The following is a 21,243-nucleotide window of genomic DNA, read 5'->3' as shown; positions in this document are numbered from 1 at the left end:
ACCGGCAAAAAACAGCCCCCGCGTCAGCCGTCAAATTGACGGCCGAATTGTCAGCCCGCTCACCAGAGAGAAGTCGGGCAAACAGCTGGCAAAACTTCCGGCCGGCCGACCCAAGCGGCAACTTGACGTCAACCCCCAGCCCGGGCACATTTTTCCACCGTCTGACGGCAACTCGGTTTGTTTTTTGAGACACCCTCAGGTCAACTCACAAGGCACTTGCAACTTTTTTTTTGCTTTTTTCTTTTTCTTTATGGGTTTTGTGTACAAGTTTCAATCAAACAGAAGGAAGAGAGGCAGTTGTTATTGGTACTGATATGAGGGAGACACTTGCCGGTAAAAAATGGCTTTCAACCAAGAGACTCCGGCAGTCTACCAAAGCCCGGTGATGCCAGCTATCTTGCGGATGGTGGGCGTGAAGACAGCGATCTTGGCGATGTGTTTGTGGCCCCCTAGCTCAACCTTTGATTCTCCTGTTGTCAAGTAAAATAACCGAGCCATCTAACCCCAAACCTCCTCTCCAATTCAGAAAAAAAGGTTCATACAGAAGTTGAGAGGGCTTACTTGAGGGGAGTGAAGAAGGGAAGAGATCAGGGGGCCAAGTTTGATAGACTGGTCGACACTACCAGTCACAATGATACTTTTGTATGAATCTCCTCACCAAGGCGGGCTGGTCGAGGCTGGAATCGGCGTTGTAGTAGTGGTGGTGGAAGTGATGAGTTCTTGGTTTTTGCAAAGGGATGAGGCCGGAGCTGTGCCGGAGGATGACGTGTCCTGCTGTACTCCGATGAGCGGACTTTGAAAAAATGAATGGGAGCCAAGGGTGACGTGTCCCTCCGATGAGCGGACTTGGTAAAATTTTAACCTGCCCTCTTGGGTTAGGGCTATTGGCGAATCAACCCAGGCAAGTTAACAGAAGTTAAAATTAAGTTGCCTGAAGTCAAGTGCCGGCGGGTGGGCTGGCTATTTGGCTGTCAATTTGACGGCTGACGCGGGGGCTGGTAGCTGACCAGTCGAGCCGACCGATACTTGGCCCCTCACGTCAAATTGCCAACCCAAACTTTAATATGTGCAGCTGCCGTGTACTGTGTGATATGAGCTTGTCGGTAGTTTCATCATCTAGATTGCTCTTAAGCATATTTATCTTTGTAGTGTGACTGCGCTCGGCCCTTGTCATATGGGGGACAAGAATTGAAGTTCGAAATCTTGAACTTCTAAAAAAAAAAAAAACACTAGAAGTAATTGTGATTTTGCATTTAAAAAAAATATGGAAAAACAAGAACATGCACATGTATGATGTACTGAAACCTAGAAATGATACGTTGAGTATTGAAGGTGGGGTGATGCAAACAAGGGCGCTCCCAGCCAAACCTCGGAAAACGCTCACGCCAGAAAGGTGTTTTAGTATGCAAGTCCCTCCCTCCGGGAGGGGTCGCTTCGCGACCAGCCAAATGCTGCACGGCCCGCAGGAGGCTGGGACCTTGTGTTAAGTTCGGTGACATCCATCATCTCAACTTTGTTTGGACTCCAAGATCCAATCAAGGTATCTTGGGGGGTACGATCTCATGATCCCATCCAACACATCCCTTAAGACTGAAACACCAAGAATTTGATATTGCCTGGTCTCTCTTGATAATTTCTGAGGATTGTGACTCCACTGCTCCGAGCCTTCTGGCTAGGCTAACCAGCTCTCTTGCACTTGCTGCAATCATCCTATCGGATGCTGGTCTGACCAAACGCTATGAGAAATTTTGGAAGCATTTGGAGCAAATAGAAATTAAGAGAGATGAAACCAAGATGAGATGTGATTGGAACGGGCGGTTCAACAACAGCACGGCCCGAAAGCAGATTTTGACCTTGGCTCAATGAGAATAACGACAGGGGCTAGTGGAGGGTGAGCAAGCAAGTCCATGATACCTATAAAAACAAACCACACGATGAAGAAATAAGGAAGGACGGGCGACTATCGGATCAGAAGAGGACGATTTTAGTCTTGCCAGACTGGAGTCTTTCGAGCGTTTTAGGAAGCCCCAAGAGGGACTTCCAAAGAGCGGTCTTGAGATTCAAATCAGGCAATTCGGCCACGTTGAAACCTTTGACGTCCAGCCAGGTGACATCAAGCAGGAGGAATTGCAAGCGGTCCAACTTCAATCCTTCATCGCCTTCGTATGTCAACAGCTTCGAGATTCGGTCTGGCGTTCCAACCCCGATAGAAACCTTCGTTGTCTTGAGATGGTTCACATGCTCTGGAAGTTTGAAGTGTCTTGCAAATAGCTTCGTTATCTCTCCGGATTCTTTGGGGTTGCTGATCAATCGCTTGACCTCTCTGTAGACCCATAAGAGGAAATCAGTATTTGATAACAGACACAACGAACATTTTCGAGGATACATTTGCCGTTCTTTTCTTTGGATTATAGTAGAGCGAAAAGTCTGACCTGCACAGATCAACAGCGCGCAAAGCGGAACTCGAGACAACTAAAGCCACCGGTGCGCCAACGACATCGGGTTTTTCCTTAACAGCCTCTAACAGCCCGGGGACGGCTGAAGACAATGGACAAGTCCAACTCAACATCATGATGGACGCACATGTAATTTCGATCAATGGACATACCTCCGGTTTCTAGCCACGCGCCGAGGTGAGCCCGTAGTGGCTTGCCACTGACGTCCAACAACCAAGATTGTTCCAAGGGTAAGCTTTCAAACTCGAGGTCGGAGAGAAGCGGCAGTGCTCGCTTCTGTCGATCTTTGAGGTAATTGATTTGAAGATCGGGCGGCTGAAGCCCAATTGAACTGGATTCATTTGATGACTCTGAGGCAGGATGGAGGTGGAGACACTGGAGAAAATGCACCAATTCAGGTTTTAGTTCGAAAATGTGAGGCATGTATGCATGCAATCGGGTAACTGGAGGAGTTGGAAAAAACTCACCTGTTCATCTTTTGAACACTTCACCTCTTTAGCTCGCTCCTTCTTCAGTTTTAGTTTGGTTCTAGCTTTCTGCCTCTTTCTTTGCTTGAGTTCTTCAGAAGTAAGTTTCGTACTAGAGCCATCAGCCAAGCCCAGTTTGGCAGCAGCTTTCGAATCCTCCTTCGCAGTGTTATCGCCCTTGGTTTGCGTAGTTGAATCTTCGCCCTCTGGGGCTTCGGCATTGACAGGCGCAGATGTTGAGTCGGTCGACTTCCTGGCTTTCTTCGCTTTTTGGTTAGCCTTTTTTCGTTTTTTCTTTGGCGGTTCGTTATCAGACTGTCCATCGCCCTGTTGCTCGGTTCCGTTAATTGGGAATTGCGGGTCTTCTAATGCATCGGCGCTGACCGTGACCTTGGTGGACTTGGTGGGAGTCATTTCAGGTTCTTGTCGGGTTTTGACAGTCGGTGATTTGGTTAACTGGGTTGTGTTTGGGATATTTTTTGCCCTCACAAGCATTTTGAATATATCCAAAGTGGGTGGAGGACACTCGACAAATTGAATAAACACGCGCAGGCTCCTCCGCGCGGACCTCAACATGACTTGAAAGCTGTCAACAATCCCACAATCAGAAAACCCAGCTTACCTTTTCTTCTACTTTTCATCATTCCCTCCAGCCTGCATATCTACCATTCCTCCTTTGTTTCCCTTTTTTAATGAGGTTTTTTCATCCTCACCATCAGTTTCATCAACTGTGTTTTCCCACTTCCCCCCCAAAAAAACTTTCCAGACAATGGGAATTTTGTCCCCTAAAAATGAGTGTTTGGGGGTACCACTTTTTGTGTCCAGCCATCTGATTATCAACATATCTTCTCTTCTGTCACGGATAGGAAAATGATGATTTATTTTCCTGGAGCTGAAGTCTGAGATGTGATTTGTAATTGTTTAACTTAGGAAAAGGAATGATAGCAAGTGTCATCACAAATGGTACTATTTTCCAACTTGAAGGGATACGTGATAATTGACTTCAAGTCCTGGGTAGTGCAAACAGGTATCAAACATGATGTTGCTTTTGAAAGATTGCAAAGAACTAAGGCCCCGTTTGGCTGCCGCATTACAGTCATGAATGGTTGAATTTATGATGCCGCGACCAACGAAGGGTAGTTACGCTACGCGTAACGCGTAGATAACGGTAACGTAACGGAATTTTTGTCGTTATCTACGTGTTACGCGTAACAGTGGTGCAATTACATTAACGCACCACATTAAGCCCTTTTTTTATACTCGTTGCGTTATCCGGGCGCGCGGAGCCCCTGAGAACGGGCAAAAAATGAGGCTAAAAAAGCCTTAAATGGTCCGTTATTGCGTTATCCGGGGGATAACGCGATAACGGGCCTCAAAAATGAGGCCCGTTACGTTACGCGCAAGGCCTGAAATATCCCCGTTACTAGTAAAGTAACAGGGGGGCCCGGATAACGGGGGTAGTTAAGTTACCAAAATCGCGCGGATAACGCAACGTAACATAACTACCCTTTGTTGCCGCGACCCAAAATTTGCCCCCGTTGCCACCAAAACTTTGAAACCCCCAGGGGTTGCGCGTCATAAATTTGACCACTTATGACGTATAACGCGGCAGCCAAATGGGGCCAAGATTAATTTGTTTGTTAGTCAATCTAATATTTCTGACTAAAACTTTGAGGACATGAGACTGTAAGACAGTGATTGTATTCTAACTAAGAGCAGGATATTGGCTGCTTTCTAAGCTAAATTGGAAATGTTCAGAACTAAGAGCATTCATATGGTCCTGGATGAATAGTTTGAACTACGACATCAATTGCTTTGTTAGCTCTTGCTTCTGTTGCATCTTATTGGAACACTGATGAACTTAATTGGATTGGCTTCCACCCTTCTCAATCCTGTTTTGTCTACTCCTTGGCAAAACAGCTGAGGAGTTTAGATATGTTGCCTGTCACTAAAGCAATTGTTCCTCCATCAGCCTTTATGTTTCTTTTTGGCCTAGCTTGGATCTGAACACTCACCAATTTTCTCCCCTGCTCATTGAGCAGAATTGGTTTGTTAAATCTTTTTCTTCTTGAATTTCTCTAGAATAAATGAATGAGGCATTAGAACTAATTTGTTCAGCATTGCATATTAGTGGGATTCAAAGTAAACTTGTGCCCGCATGCAAGTCAAATTGCATGTTGACTTTCCCCCCGCCAAACTTCAAACTTACCTTGAGCGCCCCGCTTTGGGCCCTGGTCTGGCAGAACTCCCATCCAGTTCATGTCGCAGTCGCATATGCTTTTGGCATGTTCCACACCCCACACCACCCATCCAACCCTTCAACCCTCTCCAGCCATTGAACAGTTGTACCATCAATGACTAAAGGCCCGGCCAACCTATTGAATGACCGGTCATCTAATTGAATGACCGGTCATCTCATTGAATGAACGGTCATTCTCTTGATCCCCGGTCATGCTATTGATGCCGGGTTGCCTTATCAAATGACCAATCATTTATGGTATTCAAAATTGCATATCTCACTGTTTACATAAAATTATCAAGCCAATTTTGGCTGGGAGATAGAGATGGCGTTTGGGTACCCGGTACCGCCTGGCGGGTGCCTGTGGGGTACCGGGTGCGGTACCAGGTATGTGGTTCTGGCTGGAGAAGCGGTGCGGTACACGGGTACCGCCTGCCCGCACCCGCCCTAAGCCACCTATTACCACACTGAATCAACTATCCGCGCGGACAAAGTTGTCCAACAAGTAGTCGGACGAACTTTGTACGACAAGCCCAGCAGCCCAGGCTCAAACATTGTGCAACTCATCGGACAAAGTCTGTCCAAAAACTGCTCGGACAATCGATCCCATCCAAGCGGTCAATTGCTGCAGTGCCGAGACGCGCTGGACTTGGACCAGCTCTCCAAGATGAATACATCCCTCGGTGAGCTGGGCCATGACCAGCTCCCTGGGAAGCTTACCCTCGGCGAGCTGGTGTAAAAATTCAGCTCACCGATAGGCAAGTATTCCTTTCGGCGAACTGGTCAAAATCCAGCTTGCCGCAAGGAATACTTACCCCTTGGCGAGCTGGTCAAAGTCCAGCTTGCCAAGAGGTATGTATTCCTCTCGGCCAGCTGGTCAAAGTCCAGCTTGCCAAAAGGAATACTTACCTCTCGGCGAGCTGGTCAAAGTTCAGCTTGCCAAGAGGTATGAATTCCTCTCGGCACACTGGGCTTTGGGATGTTTTGGAGAGCAAGTATCACGGGTATACCGCCTCCGGTACCGCTGGTACCCGCCGGTACCTGCCCAGGCGGTGCCGCGTGTGGTGCTGGGTGCCATCTTTTGGTCAAAAATTCACCCGGTACCCGGACCCGCAACGGGTACCTGGGTCCCAAACGCCATCCTTACTGGGAGATGTCAGCATGCATAAAACTCAAAGTGACATCTCCCAGCCAAAATTGCAGCTTATGATTTTATGTAAAAAAATCTTATGCAATTTTGAATACCATAATTCTATCAATGACTGGTTCATCTTATTGAATGACGAGTCATCCAATTGAATCGGGTGCTCTATTGTTTTTTGTAGGATTAGGGTCTGGTGACTGTGGTGGGGGGTGATCTTGCGTGAAGGGGCGGGATGAGCCAACTTGCATGGCAAGGCAAGTTGACGTTCAACTCAAATGTTGAACGTTGACTTGCCAGTTTGGCATGCAAGTCTCCCTGCCAAATTGGGGTATGCAAAGTGACATGCATGCATGCGTGGGTCAACTTTAAAACCCCCTATCACAGTCCAGCCACTTGCATTTGGTTGCTTTGATCCTCTCTGTGAGTGACTTGAGGCTGGGATTATTCTTGAGCCTGATCAAGTCTCTAGAGTGCTACCAGGTTTTTCAGACACAGTGCAGGACTGCAGAAGTGGTTTGCGTTGCTTACCACTTTAGGGATGGCATTTGGGACCCGGGTACCCACCACGGGTATGTACAGGTACTGGGTTGATTATTTACCAAAAATAGGCAGGTGGTACCACACATGGTGCCACCCAGGCGGGTACTGGTGGTACCCGGGGCAGTGTACCTGTGATACTTGCTCTCAAATCGTTGCTTGCGGTTGGAGGCCATGATTGATGGTTTGGGCGAGCTGATGACAGGGGTGTATGGTGGCTGTCTCATATTGGGTGTAAATAGGGTTGACGGCGCCAGTGAGCGCCCCAGGGAGCGCCAGGGCGCGCACTGGCACCGTCAACCCAAGTTACGCCCAATCAATTCCACTGAACCCTGGGAAAAATAGGGGGCTCAGGGTGGGTGCGGGCAGGCGGTACCCGGGTACCTGAACGCCATTCCTATACTACTTGCCAAAGCTAGCTTAGATTGCAGCACTTTTCTCATAATTTTGTGGCAGATTATTCTTCTTTAATTGTTGTAGCAACACTTTTAAATTTTCTGCCTGGGTTAGGTCTTGCGTTTTTGGACTGCAAAAGGGGCTTACCTTTCTTAGCAGCTGGTTTTGCTTTTTTGGCTAACCGCACAAGCTTCCTTGCCGATTGCTGCAGGTCTGGGTCTGGGCCTGTATTCCTACCAATGGTGAAAGGCTACGCTGTGCTACAAAAAGCGCCTGTTTTAGCGCAGCGCAGCAGGTACCTGCTACGTGCCCCTCCCAAAAAGCTGTAGCGCAGCCATAAAAAGCTGCGCTACGGCTAAATGTAGCTCACAGGCGCTTTTTTCCCCGGTGAAACAGCACAAGGGCAGCGCAAAAAGCTGCGCTTTTGCTACAAAATAGCGCAGCGCAGTGCAAAAGCACTTTATTCCAGCTATTTGTGCGCCACGTGCACTTTTGCGCTACAAAAGCGTAGCTGTGCAGAAGCCTCAATGCGCTACAAAAGCTTCTCTGTGCAGCAGACTCAATGTGCCACATGCTCTTTTGCACTACAAAAGTGTAGCTGCCCAGCAGCCTCAATGCGCTACAGGGTGCCACTAGATGCTGGAGGCAGCTTGCCTTATGTACATATGCATACTTGTTTAGTTAGATATTCATAACCATACCTCTGAATGTCAGACTCCAATTGATGGGTCTCATATTAAACCAAATTTCAGGTGCAAAAAAAATCACTAAATGCAGGTGTTTTTTTTTCCCCAATGGTAATACCCCATGAAGTACAAAATAACAGCTACCTCCCCCCCATCCCTGCCGGAAAAAAAGAGTAAAACAGTGCTTTGAAAACGCTGTAAAAGAGTGCAGCGCTGTAAGACTCAAAAGTGGTTGCGAAACCCTTTTGCTGAATGGAGAAGGGGATGATGGAGGTGCAAACTCTGCCCTTCTATACTATCAGATAACAAGACCCACCAAGCTAAGCTTGGCAAGTTTTAATCAAGTGATAGGTCTGGTCTTGTTCCAGATGAATTTGTTTGACAACAGGTATGTGAGAGTTTAGAGTGATTTCAGTGGTTATTTACAAGTATGAGGGTTGTGGTGATGTATGGATGTGATGGTAAGTGTGAAGGTGGTATGTAAATAACTGGGGAGTAGTGAGCTGAGGGAAAAACAACTGGGGGGAGAGAGCTCCTTATATAGACAAATGTGAGGGATTTTAGCTACAAGGGGTGCCCTGGATGAGGGATTTTAGCTGGTGGGCTGTGTACAAGTGGTGTCAGAAGATACTAAATACAGGCAAAAAGTGGGTTGAGAAATGAAAGATGATGTCATACTAATGCAAGGAGTGCATAAACAAAGCAGGGAAATGTCAAATACAGGGGTACCTCATGCAAGGGGTGCATGAGTGGTGTCAGACTAATGCAAGGAGTGCAGAAATGGGGTCAGAAGACTGCATGCAGCTGAAAGGGGTGCATAAATGAAGCGGGGACATGTCAAATACAGAAGAAATGGGGTTGTTCCCCTGCATATGCAGTGGAGATAAGAGGGATAGAAAAGAGTATGTGTTTGGCTGGGGCTGAGTAGCATAAACCTGGGAAAGGTGACTTGAGGGGTGTGACAGGTTGATGACTGGGGCTGGCCGTGTCCATGAGGGTGTAACTTCCAATCCAGCGGGGTTACAGTGACGCTTACAGTGATGAATAGAGGTAAAATTGGCCATAGAATCCATTTCTTAGGTCTATTCGGTGGTATCTTGAGGCCTAGGGTGAGTAAATATGTGTATGAGAAAAACTTTTGATTTTTCACTTTTCTGTCTACCACAGCGCACTTTTTTTAGCATTAGTGCAGCTCTTTTGCGCTATTTTATGGCTATAAATAGTGGCTAAAAAACACAAAATCTACACGCTTGGCCCAAAAAGTGCAAGTGTAGCCCCAAAAAGCTGCAAAATAGTTCAGTGCAGCCAGGCCAAAAAGCGCTGTGCTACGCTTTCCGTAGCAAAATTCTTTCACCATTGTTCCTACAGCGTTGTGTACCTATATTTCCCTGTGAAATCCAAAATCTGTACACCCAGATCTGACTTCCAGATTGACAGGAAGTCCTCCACTAATCAATGGTATGAAAATAAAAATGGGGTTGCCCATGTTGTCAGTGGCAGCAGGCCAGGGTTTGGCATGTCAGATTTCAAAGGTGGAAATTGATGCTCTCCACAAAGTGATTTTACTGGGTGGGGTCCATTCACTTAAGGCTGATTTTGGAATCTGACAGCTCTGTTTATGAAACTTAGGGCAGAAAACCCGTCAAAATAAGGGTTTTGGGCCCTAGTACTATAACTGTACTGATATAAACACTGGTAATTTAAGTTACCAAACTTGTTACGTGGCTAATATGGCCACTACAAGGGTTTTAACACTCTGTAACAGAGGAGGAATTAATTATGTAATTATTAATTACAGGGAATTAATTTGGCGTAAAAGTAGGTGGTAAGCGCTTAAACTGATTGGCTGCTTGACAGAGGCGGTGGTCTTACGGCAACTACTTATAAGGATAAAGCTTTAAATATGCTAATAAGGGATTTTTGATGATTTAAAGGGTTTAATCCAGTGGATTTTTACGTGCTGGGGATGGTTTATAAGGAAAAGTGGCTACAAATGTAGCAAAAGAGAATATTCACGGCAAACTTACAGTTTATGGGCGGTGAATGGTCTGGGGGATCTTTTCCTGAGGGCCAAATAGGCCTCTATTTATAGAGGGGACTTCAGTGGGCGTAAACACTGAGTCCTTTTCTCCCTATGGGAGTATCCAGGGGTGTAGCCGTGAAAAGGGCTTGGCTGTGGGTAATTTAATTGTATTGTAATAGACTAATTTCCTTGACTCTGTCACATGACATGTTTATAACCAATTGTCATGTGAAAGAGCTTCAGTAGAAGTCTACATAATACTTTCACGGGGTATTTTTACACGAGTAATATTACTCATTAATGTACAACAGTTTAATTTTATGTACATTGTTTGTTTTACTAAATTTTTGTATGTAATACTATTTTTGGGCGCTTTCTGGGGCCAATTCTTATTTATACAATTAGTACATGAAGGAATAGGAATAAGGGGGTACTTTAAGTGGGTGACCCCCCTTAATTTATGATGAGGAATCTGATTCTGCAATAATAATTTAATAATTATTATTATTTACTAAGTTATTGCAGTCTTTTGGATACTTGATGTATCTCTAAGGCTGACAGAATCAGTCATCAATGACAAAACCATCACCCACAGATTTTGTGTATCCTGAGAAAGCTACAAGGTTCTGGTGGCCGGCAGCTCCCCTTTGGAAGCAATGTACCATGCATAAACCCTACTGAAGCGTGCATGAGCAGACAAAATCAGCAGCTGATTTTTGCCAACATGAACCCCCCTAATTTGTTGTTGCAGGGCAGATGCCAAGATGCCCTGGGTGATAGTTCCCGCTGGATCCAGGCCCTTGTGCTTCACTTGATACTACTACATAATATTTATCAATGAAGGTAATCATCACGCAAGTGAGCAAAGAGATTGGTCCAGATAAATCAGATGGAACACAAGTCAGAGTAAAAAAAGAAAATAATAGTGATATTTTTCAACCTTGGTTGTTTACAGTTTGTGTTTATATATTTATGTTTGTGTGTTTTAAATATATTTGTGCATCCAAATCATCTATGGATGTTAGATGACGGAAGAACACACATGAACATTGAGAAAAGAAAATGTCCCAATCAAGAGAAGAAAAAATACAAAATACGTATGCGGCACCAAAAATTATAACATACGCAGATGGACGTGGTTTACATTTGTGTGTATGGGGTAAAAACAAGAACGAACATTTATGGCTTTGTAAGTTTACTTTTTTATTGTAGTTTTTATCAAAAAAAACAAATAAAAAAGGAGAACTAGGCGCTGATAAGTGACCGCGAGGGTGTTGAGGAGGTATCGCATTTGATGTAGGCCACCTTGAAGTCTTTTAAGCGGGGCAATTCCTTCAATGGTTCGAGCTTGTGCTTATGGTAGTTATCGGACAGCTTGCGATGGTCGGCCAGATGGATGATAGCGTATTCGGAGGGTGGTGAGGGCAAAACGAATTTCGGCTGGCCTCTGACCAGCGGGACTGTTGCTGGTTGGAGCATTAAAGCCGATGGGGCTGAGGCTCGTCTTCGGACCATCCTTTCTTTTCTGGTTTTTCCTTTTGGGGGTTCGATCGGATTTTTACCGCCTCAAGTCGCGGAGGTAGTTGGCGAGGGAAGTTGGGACGGTAGGCTGGAGGCGAGATTAACCTGAAAGAAAGCGTTTACCTGGAAGAGAATCAGTATAGCAGATTTCTCTTAAGGGATGAGCACGATTACTACGTATAAAAACTTACGGCTGGAGAGAGACGTTCAACAGTGGAAGAGCCTCAGTTTGCTTCGTTCAGTATGGTGCGGGCGGAGGACAGATGACTGAGACGATGTACTTGAGGTTGAGAATGAAGAGTTCGCGGTGGGTCTAGTCCAAGCGCAGGGGAAACAGGATTCGACAGAAAGTATTATGAAAGAATATGTTCGAGGGACTTGACAAGAGTGGACAGCTGTAGGAGTTTTGTATCCAGTCGGAAACGGATTGGTAAAAAGGATCTGGTTACTGAACTGTTGCGGTGAGGTGGTTGTGAGCCGGCTCCAGTTAAAAGGACTGGATATATATGCTTGTAACTATGTTTGGATGAGGGTAGCAAGGGCTCAGGGATGATGTGGGTTTGTCGGTCGAGCAGGCGATTGAAAGGGTTTTTTTAATCTCCCTTCGAGGGTTTGGCTCTTGAATCGCGCGTATACAGGTTCTGCTCAAGGTTATCTGGATGGGGCCGTCTGCAAATGTGGTTCGAGAGGGCGAGACGAAGGCAGGGTTCGGGGAGCTTTTCAAGCTTGAAAGCAGTGCCGCCTCATAGACCGGGGAGGCAGGTGGGAGTGTGTACTCGTGAGCCAGCACAGTGCACTGAGGCGATGAGTGTGAGGGACGTATAGCTATGATCTGCTGAGCATGATTGAGTTTTACTACGGCAGTGCTACAGAAAAAAAGAACCAGCTGGTTTGTTAGCTTTGTTTATGATCGGCTGGGACGCTTCAGTTTGGCCTGGAGCTGTCGCCGGGTGTCAAGCTACAAATTAGAGCCGGCGGATCAACAGACAAGACACCATGGAAGCTATCGCGTCATACAGTTGTCTGGGTGGTCGGGTGACTTGTAAACCTCGGGAGCTAACAGGAGACGGTGTGCGGAACACTGGTTCAAATCTAGTCACAATCGGCTTGATTTGATGAATTGACAGCGCATCGTTGAGGAGGGGTGCCTCAGTTGACTCCGAGCGGACTCAGGGCGACCCTGGGCTAGGGAGGATGTGTAACGATATGCTGTATCAATCAAAACATGTCCACGTTTCTCATATCCCCACAGAAGCAGGGAATCAGGCTGTGAGGAAGAAGGGGAAATGTAAATAGGAGCTTGGCAACCAAAGGACAGCAAAGGATGCACACAGCAACCGGCAACGGGAAAGCGACCTGCATGTCCTTTTGATTTTCAATCGATGGACAACAGGCATCAAAGAAATTATCATGGGGACCTCCAGGCTGCACCCCCTTGACTGTGTCGCCCTAGCCACGGCCCCCTTCGGCTGTCCCCGTCCGTTTTCATGCGGGACTTAGGTAAGTTGACTTGAAAGTCTTCTTGGCATTGTAGCTGTATGAGGCACTCTACTGTTTGAATTTCTGAAAAGAAAATGGTAGAGAGCAACATTTGGTGTACAGTCACTGGACAGAAACATTGGCACCCCCAAAAGCTCATTCTAGAAGGCCAACCCACAAACTTGAAGTCATGAAGATTCAAGAATGAGTGTGCAAAAATTAAATGACTTCAGAAGAATGAATATAACAAAATAAACAGTATTTGGAACATCACAAAGTTTATGAAATCACTTGCAAGGCATTAAGGCCCCATTTGGAGCCAATATAATTGTGCAATATAATCTGGAATTTTGTGACATCTGATCAAGTTTTGGTGGACCTGATCAGATGTCACATAGGATGTCAGGCAAAAAAACTCATATGTTGCCCAGATTATATCGGCTCCAAACGGGGCCTATGCATGCATAGTCCATTTTGACCTAGACGCCTCAGACCATCCGCACCGGGCGCTAAGTTAGCCCGGATTAGGGCACTTAGTTCGACCCCGCACCCGCATTGGGTTGGATCAACCGGGGATCAACTTAACCCGGAGCTCCGTTTGGAGCTAGTGGGGTATAAATCTAGCCCCCACTAATCCTGGGACTAATCCCAAAATGAATATTCATCATGCTTGTTAGCATGAGCTTTATGTGTTTAGGTGCCAAACACATAACATATAGGCACCTAAACACATAACCTCCAACAGCCTCGGACCCGCTAATCCCCACCCATGCGGATGGCCGATTGGATTAGCCTATTCCAATCGTAATCCGAGCTAGTTAGCCCAGGCTAATCTAGCCACGGATGCGGATGCTCTCAGGGAGGTCTCTGGCCAGCAGGGACTGCTTCTGCTGCGTACCTACCGGTTCGCCGCAGCGGCCCTTCCCGGGAGGGCGTGTGCACGCCCTTTTCCGCGGGTCAGGCCGGACGCTTAGACAACTAGGTAATTTCACTTGTCAAGTTTCAATCAGCTCACATTTGGGGAGTCCCGGAAACCAGGGAGTGGTTTCCCAAGACTCCCGTGTGTGGGTTGGGGGGAGGTTTCATCCCCGGTCCACTGTGTCATCTCTCTCGCCTCAAGACTCCCGGGGCGGAAGACTTGACAGCGTGGAGCTCCCAAGGGGGGAGAGGGCAGCGGAGCGGGACCTCCCGGAGCAGAAAGACACCGGAGGTGTTAGGGCAAGGGGGCTAGACCCACCACTCTGGCTATTTGGTTAGCCTAGAGCCCACCACCCTGCCCAACTGCATTTTGACCTCGTTGAAAGAGTATCATTGCATGGATAATGGAATTCATTTCGGTTCTCCTTTTGCCCAGCAGTCCTTTAGCTCGTGGAAGATAGTCCTGGTGTCTGTCTGGTCTTCTGTGGTATATTTGCGGAGATACAATTTGTAGCAGTTGGATTCCCACCGGCCTAACCAGCATAGTTCTTCCTTCTTGACCCCAGTCGCGTGGCGGAGTGATGCGCCTCCTACTCTAAAGGAGTGTCCTGAGATGCCAGAGCATCCATGCGAGTCTCAGAATTGAGTCAGGGTGCGGCAGGCGGCCGATTTGGTGATGTGGACCCGCTCCCCAGCCTCCCAATAACCGAAAAGTGAAGTCTCACTCCCGTTGGCGTCTTGGATCCTACGCTCAAGTGCCAGTATAGGGCATAACATTATCTTCATTTCAGAGAGGTTTAGTTTCTGAGAGACACCGGGATCGGCTGTCTTAGCGCCTCTGATTTCGACCGTCGCTCTCCTAGCGGGACCGTTGGGTCGGATTGATACGTCGCTGATTAGGACTGCCGCGGATCTTCTGAGGGGTCCTGACTTTTTGTTGTACGTGAGTTCACCAAGTTGAGCGAGGCCCCAGAAGGCAACGATATACATGTCGAGGAGGGCTTTCTGGAATTCTGTCCCTTTAATCCACGCTGTGGCCAACATAACAAGGTGTCTGATCATGACTGCCTTCTTTTTTGGACGGTTCGCGGTTTCAGCGTCAATGTACGCAGAAGATTTCAGGAAGACTGTCACTTTGTTTTTGGTCTCTTGGGGGAAGGGGGCGTTGTGCATGACGTGCCACATTTGAATGCCGGCTAGGTATTTGGCTAGGGTCACCGAGGAGACTTTGTGGCTAGCGGGAGCCTCAAACGTCCTTCCCACCCAGTAACAGAAATCGTAGATGTCTTCAGCGGATAAAGGGAGAGCAAAGGGGACCCTGTTGGTTTCCTCTGCAAACTTGAGGTATTTCCAAATGGCTGAGTTATAACAGGCTAGAGTATTCCAACGGTATCCAAGGAGGAAGTGTTTATCTTGAGGGACTAAATCTCTTGGTCTGGAGCCGTTGCGAGCTAAGTCCTTCAGGCTGTTCAGCCAGTCAGCTGATGACATGGTGTGCGCACTTAGGGGAGGGTACACAAGACCGACTTGAAAGTCATTGGGGACGTTCTTATATATGCATTCCGGGTAAGAGAGAAGGAAGGGAAACAATGGGTAGGAGGCTCTGAAACACTACGCAATAAGCACTTGAAACAGTCTACACTCTAGATCCCAGGGGACCGTTATCGCGACTTGAAACTGGGTATCGTGACCGGTTCTGTCGCCTCTTGATAACCTGCCAGCGGCGTTCTCCTTAGAGGTGACACGTTGGGAAACTATATCTAACTCCATGTCTACAAGTATTTTCTGGATTATTTTCCACTCCTCGTTTACCGCCGGGTGTCTCGACTTCCTCTGACGTATCACTGTTTCTGTTGTTGTATTGTCAGTCCATACAATAAGGGTTTTCCCTGGTCGGATGCCCAGACATTGCAGAACAATAAGTCCTAGTCTTATCGCAACGGTTTCCAGCCATGCAATATCTCTCTTGGGTTCTGGGCCGATGTTCCATCCTTGAGTGAGTTGAAATTGGGCCCATTGCTTACCAATGAGGACTCTGATTCCGAAACCGGTAGAAGCGTCCCCCACCCACCCGATTTCTATCGGATCTGGGTTCTGTATCATTCGAGTTTCCTTGTACTGGAGCAGGGTTGTCAGCCAGTATTCTAGGTCTGTCTTAACGTCCTTCGGGATAGACTGTTGTGTTTCTCTGCGCATCCATCCGTTCATCCATCTGTAGAGGCTGTTCAGGTAGCATCTCAGTTGTGGAAGGATGTAGGATACGTGGTTTAGACGGCCCGCTAGTTGCTCCACCTGTTCGTAGTGGAATTTGGCTTCTGGGACCAGGAATTCTTTTACCTGTTGTACCCGCTGGTACTTCTTGTCGTCTGGGAGCCGGACCGTTTTCCTAGTGGCGTTCCACACGAATCCTATGTATTTTTGTTCTTCTTTGAATGGGGAAAATTTGGAGGAGTTTGTCTTGACTCCAAGCTGTTCTGAGCGTTTCACAATGTGGTCCATCTCGACCTTGGAGTGGAGGGTTTTCACAAATAAGTTGTCATCAACCCATCGGAAAACGTTGACCAGATCGAATTCCTTCAGCATAAGTTCTTTCCAGGCATCCGCTGGTCTACCGAAAGAGCCGCAGCCCGCCACTCCGCCAAAGGCGATCCTGGTGTCAATCAGGATGCCGCCGTTGAAGTCTTTGACCATAAGGTACTTCCACTGGCATTCGGCTGTAGGGATCTGGCGATATGCCTTCTCCCAATCAAAGATGGCGAGGAGGAGGGGTTGTGTTTGGCTCCGGAAGAAGCGGGATGTCTTTTCAAAGTCGTCCCAAGTTGTCAGGTAGTCCAGTTTGTCGACAAAGGAGTTAACCAATGGGATTTGTGGATTGTTTCTAGGGAATGATAAGTCGTTTATAGGTCTGACTGATCCGTCACCGTTAATGGCGGCTCCGAGCGGATTTGTTCTGAAGAACTCAAATCTTGCCATGAGTTGTTTGTGCGTGAATGGGCCGAACATCCGTCCTGCCGCGATCTCTTTCACTATTGTTTCTTCTATTTTCTCTCTTGCCAGGAGTGCTCCTTGGTGGTTTGGCGGAGGGTAGTACGGACAGTCTGGGCCAAGGTCGTGGTCGGGTATTCCCTGGTGGAATCCGTCACGGAAACCAAGGAGGACATCTGAGTACTCCTGGAGGAGGTTTGCTTTACGCAGGGCTTTTTCCCATTCTGCTATATTCATCTCGCATGTTACACCTGAGGGCCACCTTGGGCTTGTCTCTTGCTGAATGGTTCTCACCGGTGTCTCAGTTGGCTCAGGGGGATTGGGGCTCTCAACGGTGTTACACCTATGGCACACACAAGGCACGGTTTGTCAGAAAAGATATGGGTTGCTTAATTGTTTCGGATTTGGGGAGCATTATCGGACTTGCCGAGTACAAAAGGTGGGGGTATATGAAGTATTGGAAGGGTTGGCTTGAGCGCGGGGGGTTCAATAATGTGAGAGTCAAAAGAGATGTGGAGAGGGAGGTTGGAAGAATGGAGTAGGGAATAGGACAAAATAGCTCGGGATAATGGAGAAAGGAGAAGGGAGGGAAGGAGAGATTTAAGGAGAGATTCTGGGATGGTGAGAGGGTTGAACCTACTGGTTGCGGTTTTGGTTCCGGACACTGCCGCCGGTATGGTTGGGGTTGAAAATATTGCCTTTGTAACCACTGCCTTTCGGCCCGCGGCTCTGGTCTGGCTTGGCCGGGAGAGACGAAAGTCCGTGGGCGTGCGCCGAGGGTTCGTCCGGGTTCTCCTTGTGGCTGGCTTTTGGTTTGGGCTGGGGGGGGTGGGGTTGGTGGTTGGCTTGCTTGGCTTTTGGTGGTCGAATTCCTTTGATCGGGTCTCTGCCGACTTTGCCGTCTCCAAGGGCGTAAGGGTTGTCTTGAAGCCCGATCTTGTTGAAATCTCTGCAGATAGAGATCGCCTCATCCGCCGTGTCTTGTTTGAACTTGGAGATGTCTGAGAACGACTCCTCTCCATCTTCTTCGACTCGGAATGCAAATGCATTGTTTCGGATCCGTATGTCGTAGCGAAGGGCTACCATGAACCCTCGTGTTCTATGGAGCCGATTGCAATGCTTTTTGTGAGCCAAGATCCATTCCGCTAGGACCGGATAGTTATAACGGTCTTGCACCGTTAGATAGAACCCGCAATGATTGAGAGTCCAGTCGGAGAAATTTTGTGAGAATTCATCTGGGATTGGGTATCCGTGGTACCAGAGACCTTTTCCTGCCGCTGTTTCATCTGTCTTGGGCCGGTTTTTTGAGTGGTAGGATAAAGCTTGTTCCTGCCATTCACGGTTGAAGATAGTGAGGGGAAGGGGTCCTTTGCATTCAAGCAATAATTTGTGAAAATACGGAGTAAAACCTCCATCGTCGTGGGAGTTGGAGCGGCCCACGATGAACTTCACGTTCCGCACTTGGGTTGACTCTACGATTGGTAGGGGTCTCTTCTGGGGAATGGTGGGGGTTGTGAACTTTACTTGCACTTCGTTCTCCACGGCCATCTTGTTGAGCTTGGGTTGCTGATCGGCGATCACGGCTTCGTACATCTTCATGTAGCGGTCGGCCTTCGCTTCATCACCGGCTTTCTCCGCTTTGAGGGCTCTTTCTAGCAGGTACGTTTTCGCCTCCGCCGCCACGCTTTCGTGAGATTGCTCGGTTCTATCACCGGTCACGGGGGGGGGGGGCGCTGCAACCTGTACTTCTGCTTTGGTGTGTGGTCAGAGTCATTTCCTCTTTCTTTAGGGGGGTAGACGCGTGGTATTGCTTACCAGCTGGGTTAGCGAGTAGCTCGGTGATCTCTGGATATTTTAGCAGTCCTCTCGCTGGGGCTTCTTCGCTTTGCTCGACGCGCGGTGCCGCTGGCGGGTTGGCTTTCGCTGCTGCTCTAGTGGTGGGCTTGTCCTTCGGCGGTTTTGGTGCCTTTTTGGATTTGGAGTTGGTCCCGGAGGGTTGCAACGATGGATCCATAGGATTGGAATCTGTGTCGGGCTCTAGCGGGGGTTCCATGCCTGGTTGGGCCGTTTGGCTTCCCTCACCCGCCTCTGCGGCGGTTTGTTGGGTTGCGGCTCTGACATTGTCGGTTGTCGCTTGGATGTTTAATCCTGACATTCTGTGAGATTGTGAAGGTATGGATTAAGTTCGACGGGGAGGGGGGGGATTTCTGGTTTAAGGTTGATTATGGAGAGGAAATGGATAATCTGAGCGGATTCGACGGTTGTGTATGACGCAGAGTTCTGGGGAATTGGAGAAGAAGTTTGAATGTTTGTGTAATCTGATAAGGGATTGATTATTAAGAAATTGATCCGTGGCGGAGGTGGTTGATCCAGACGAAGTGGTGGAAGGGAAGTGCAGGGGGGACGTGAAGTGGACTCTGAGGAGACTTCTGGGGAGGGACGGAAAGGAGGTCGGTCCTGAAGGGATCTCCCGACTCTGAGAGGGGGGAAGGAGGCACTCGACTCCGAAAGCTTACATCCGACCTCCTCTGCCGCCCTGTACGCGAGATTCCACGTGCCTAGGGGGCGTGGCAATAAATCTCTAGTCTAACAGCCTCCCCTTACGTGACGAGGTGAGGCTTGGCGCCTACAGGGCGGGGGCTGGACGGTCCCCATGGACTCCACCCGCCTCCCGCTGCGCTCCCGGCAAAACCCAATCATAAAATCATGAAATCATTTTGGTGAGGAAATTTTTTATTACATAATCAGACAGCCATATCCCCTGCAAAAAAGAATTTATGATTTTATGATTTATGCATGCATAAAATTAGGGGGTTGAGAAATTGACTCCCAAAAATTGAGAATTGACTCCCAAATCAAGTTTACGTCGCGCGGACCGCCGCGCGACGTCTGTCCCGGGTCCCCATGACCCAATTTTGACCCAGGGGCATTTTGGGAGTTGATTTTGTAATTCCGCAATCCCAAACAGGAGTCGGAAGTTTAATTTCACAAAAAATGCCGGAAAATAAAGAAAAATTTATACCTCCGCACTGGGGCACCCAAAGCCCCCCGAAATTTTACAGCACTCTAAATACACTCTCTAGAGCATATGTTAAGCTTCACGGCATTAGCACACCTCAGGGAGACCCTGTGTAGCCGGGGGCGGATTAGGCGGATTTCCTACTAACGCAATGCGCCATGTCCTGAGATACGGTGATCCAAATGCCCCCAAAATTTTACAGCACTCTAAATACACTCTCTAGAGCATATGTTAAGCTTCATGGCATTAGCACACCTCAGGGAGACCCTGTGTAGCCGGGGGCGGATTTGGCAGATTTCCTGCTAACGCAATGCGCCATGTCCTGAGATACGGTGATCCAAATGCCCCCAAAATTCTAAAGCACTCTAAATAAAATCCCTAGAGCATATTTTAAGCTTCACAGCATTAGCACACCTCAGGGAGACCCTGTGTAGCCGGGGGCGGATTTGGCGGATTTCCTGCTAACGCAATGCGCCATGTCCTGAGATACGGTGATCCAAATGCCCCCAAAATTCTACAGCACTCTAAATACACTCCCTAGAGCAAAGTTTAAGCTTCACAGCATTAGAAAACCTCAGGGAGACCCTGTGTAGCCGGGGGCGGATTTGGCAGATTTCCTACTAACGCAATGCACCATGTCCTGAGATAATATTTTTGCGGTCTGTATTGGTAATTGTAGATGGGAGGGCGGGAAATTCTTTGAGCGTCCTCCGTTTTTTTTATCTCTTCTTGATCAGAAGATATAGAGGGTTCAAGTGAGGATAAGTAGTAGGAAATCTGCCAAATCCACCCCCGGCTACTCAGGGTCTCCCTGAGGTTTTCAAATGCCATGAAGCTTAAAATATGCTCTAGAGAGTGTATTTTTGTGGCAGAAAAACTTTGGGGGCATTTGGATCACCGTATCTCAGGACATGGCGCATTGCGTTAGTAGGAAATCCGCCAAATTCGCCCCCGGCTACACAGGGTCTCCCTGAGGTGTTCTAATGCCTTTAAGCTTAATATATGCTCTAGAGAGTGTATTTAGAGTTCTGTAAATTTTTGGGGGCATTTGGATCACCGTATCTCAGGACATGGCGCATTGCGTTAGCAGGAAATCCGCCAAATCCGCCCCCGGCTACACAGGGTCTCCCTGAGGTGTGCTAATGCTGTGAAGCTTAACATATGCTCTAGAGAGTGTATTTAGAGTGCTGTAAAAATTTGGGGGGCTTTGGGTGCCCCAGTGCGGAGGTATAAATCCAAGTATATTAAAGTCTCAGGTTTGTAGAAAAAAAATTCAAGGGTTCCCCCTACATTTTGCCAAAATACAAAAAAAAATGTCAGAGGTTCCCCTCTTTACAAAACATTGACCGCACAAGCCGCAATCACCATACAAA

The 21,243-nt window shown here is 47.8% G+C and overlaps 2 protein-coding genes across 2 annotated transcripts; both read right to left on the bottom strand.

Annotated features, from left to right (window-relative positions):
• Positions 1–1,968: 1,968 nt before the first annotated feature.
• PtA15_7A649 (uncharacterized protein) lies at positions 1,969–3,337 on the bottom strand (the record flags this gene model as incomplete). The annotated part of the gene is made up of 4 exons (XM_053171277.1): positions 1,969–2,323; positions 2,433–2,538; positions 2,609–2,831; positions 2,924–3,337. The coding sequence occupies 4 exons, from the start codon at positions 3,335–3,337 to the stop codon at positions 1,969–1,971; spliced, it is 1,098 nt and encodes a 365-aa protein (XP_053022475.1).
• Positions 3,338–11,193: 7,856 nt separating this feature from the next.
• Positions 11,194–11,463, bottom strand: PtA15_7A648 (uncharacterized protein; the record flags this gene model as incomplete). Its single annotated transcript, XM_053171276.1, has 1 exon — positions 11,194–11,463. The coding sequence occupies one exon, from the start codon at positions 11,461–11,463 to the stop codon at positions 11,194–11,196; it is 270 nt and encodes an 89-aa protein (XP_053022474.1).
• Between the last annotated feature and the right edge of the window lie 9,780 nt (positions 11,464–21,243).

This window comes from Puccinia triticina, chromosome 7A, assembly GCF_026914185.1.
Source record: "Puccinia triticina chromosome 7A, complete sequence".
In the NCBI taxonomy this organism is placed as follows: Eukaryota; Fungi; Basidiomycota; class Pucciniomycetes; order Pucciniales; family Pucciniaceae; genus Puccinia; species Puccinia triticina.
The sequence above is the reverse complement of the archived record's forward strand: the minus strand, read 5'-3'. Positions and strand labels throughout refer to the sequence as shown.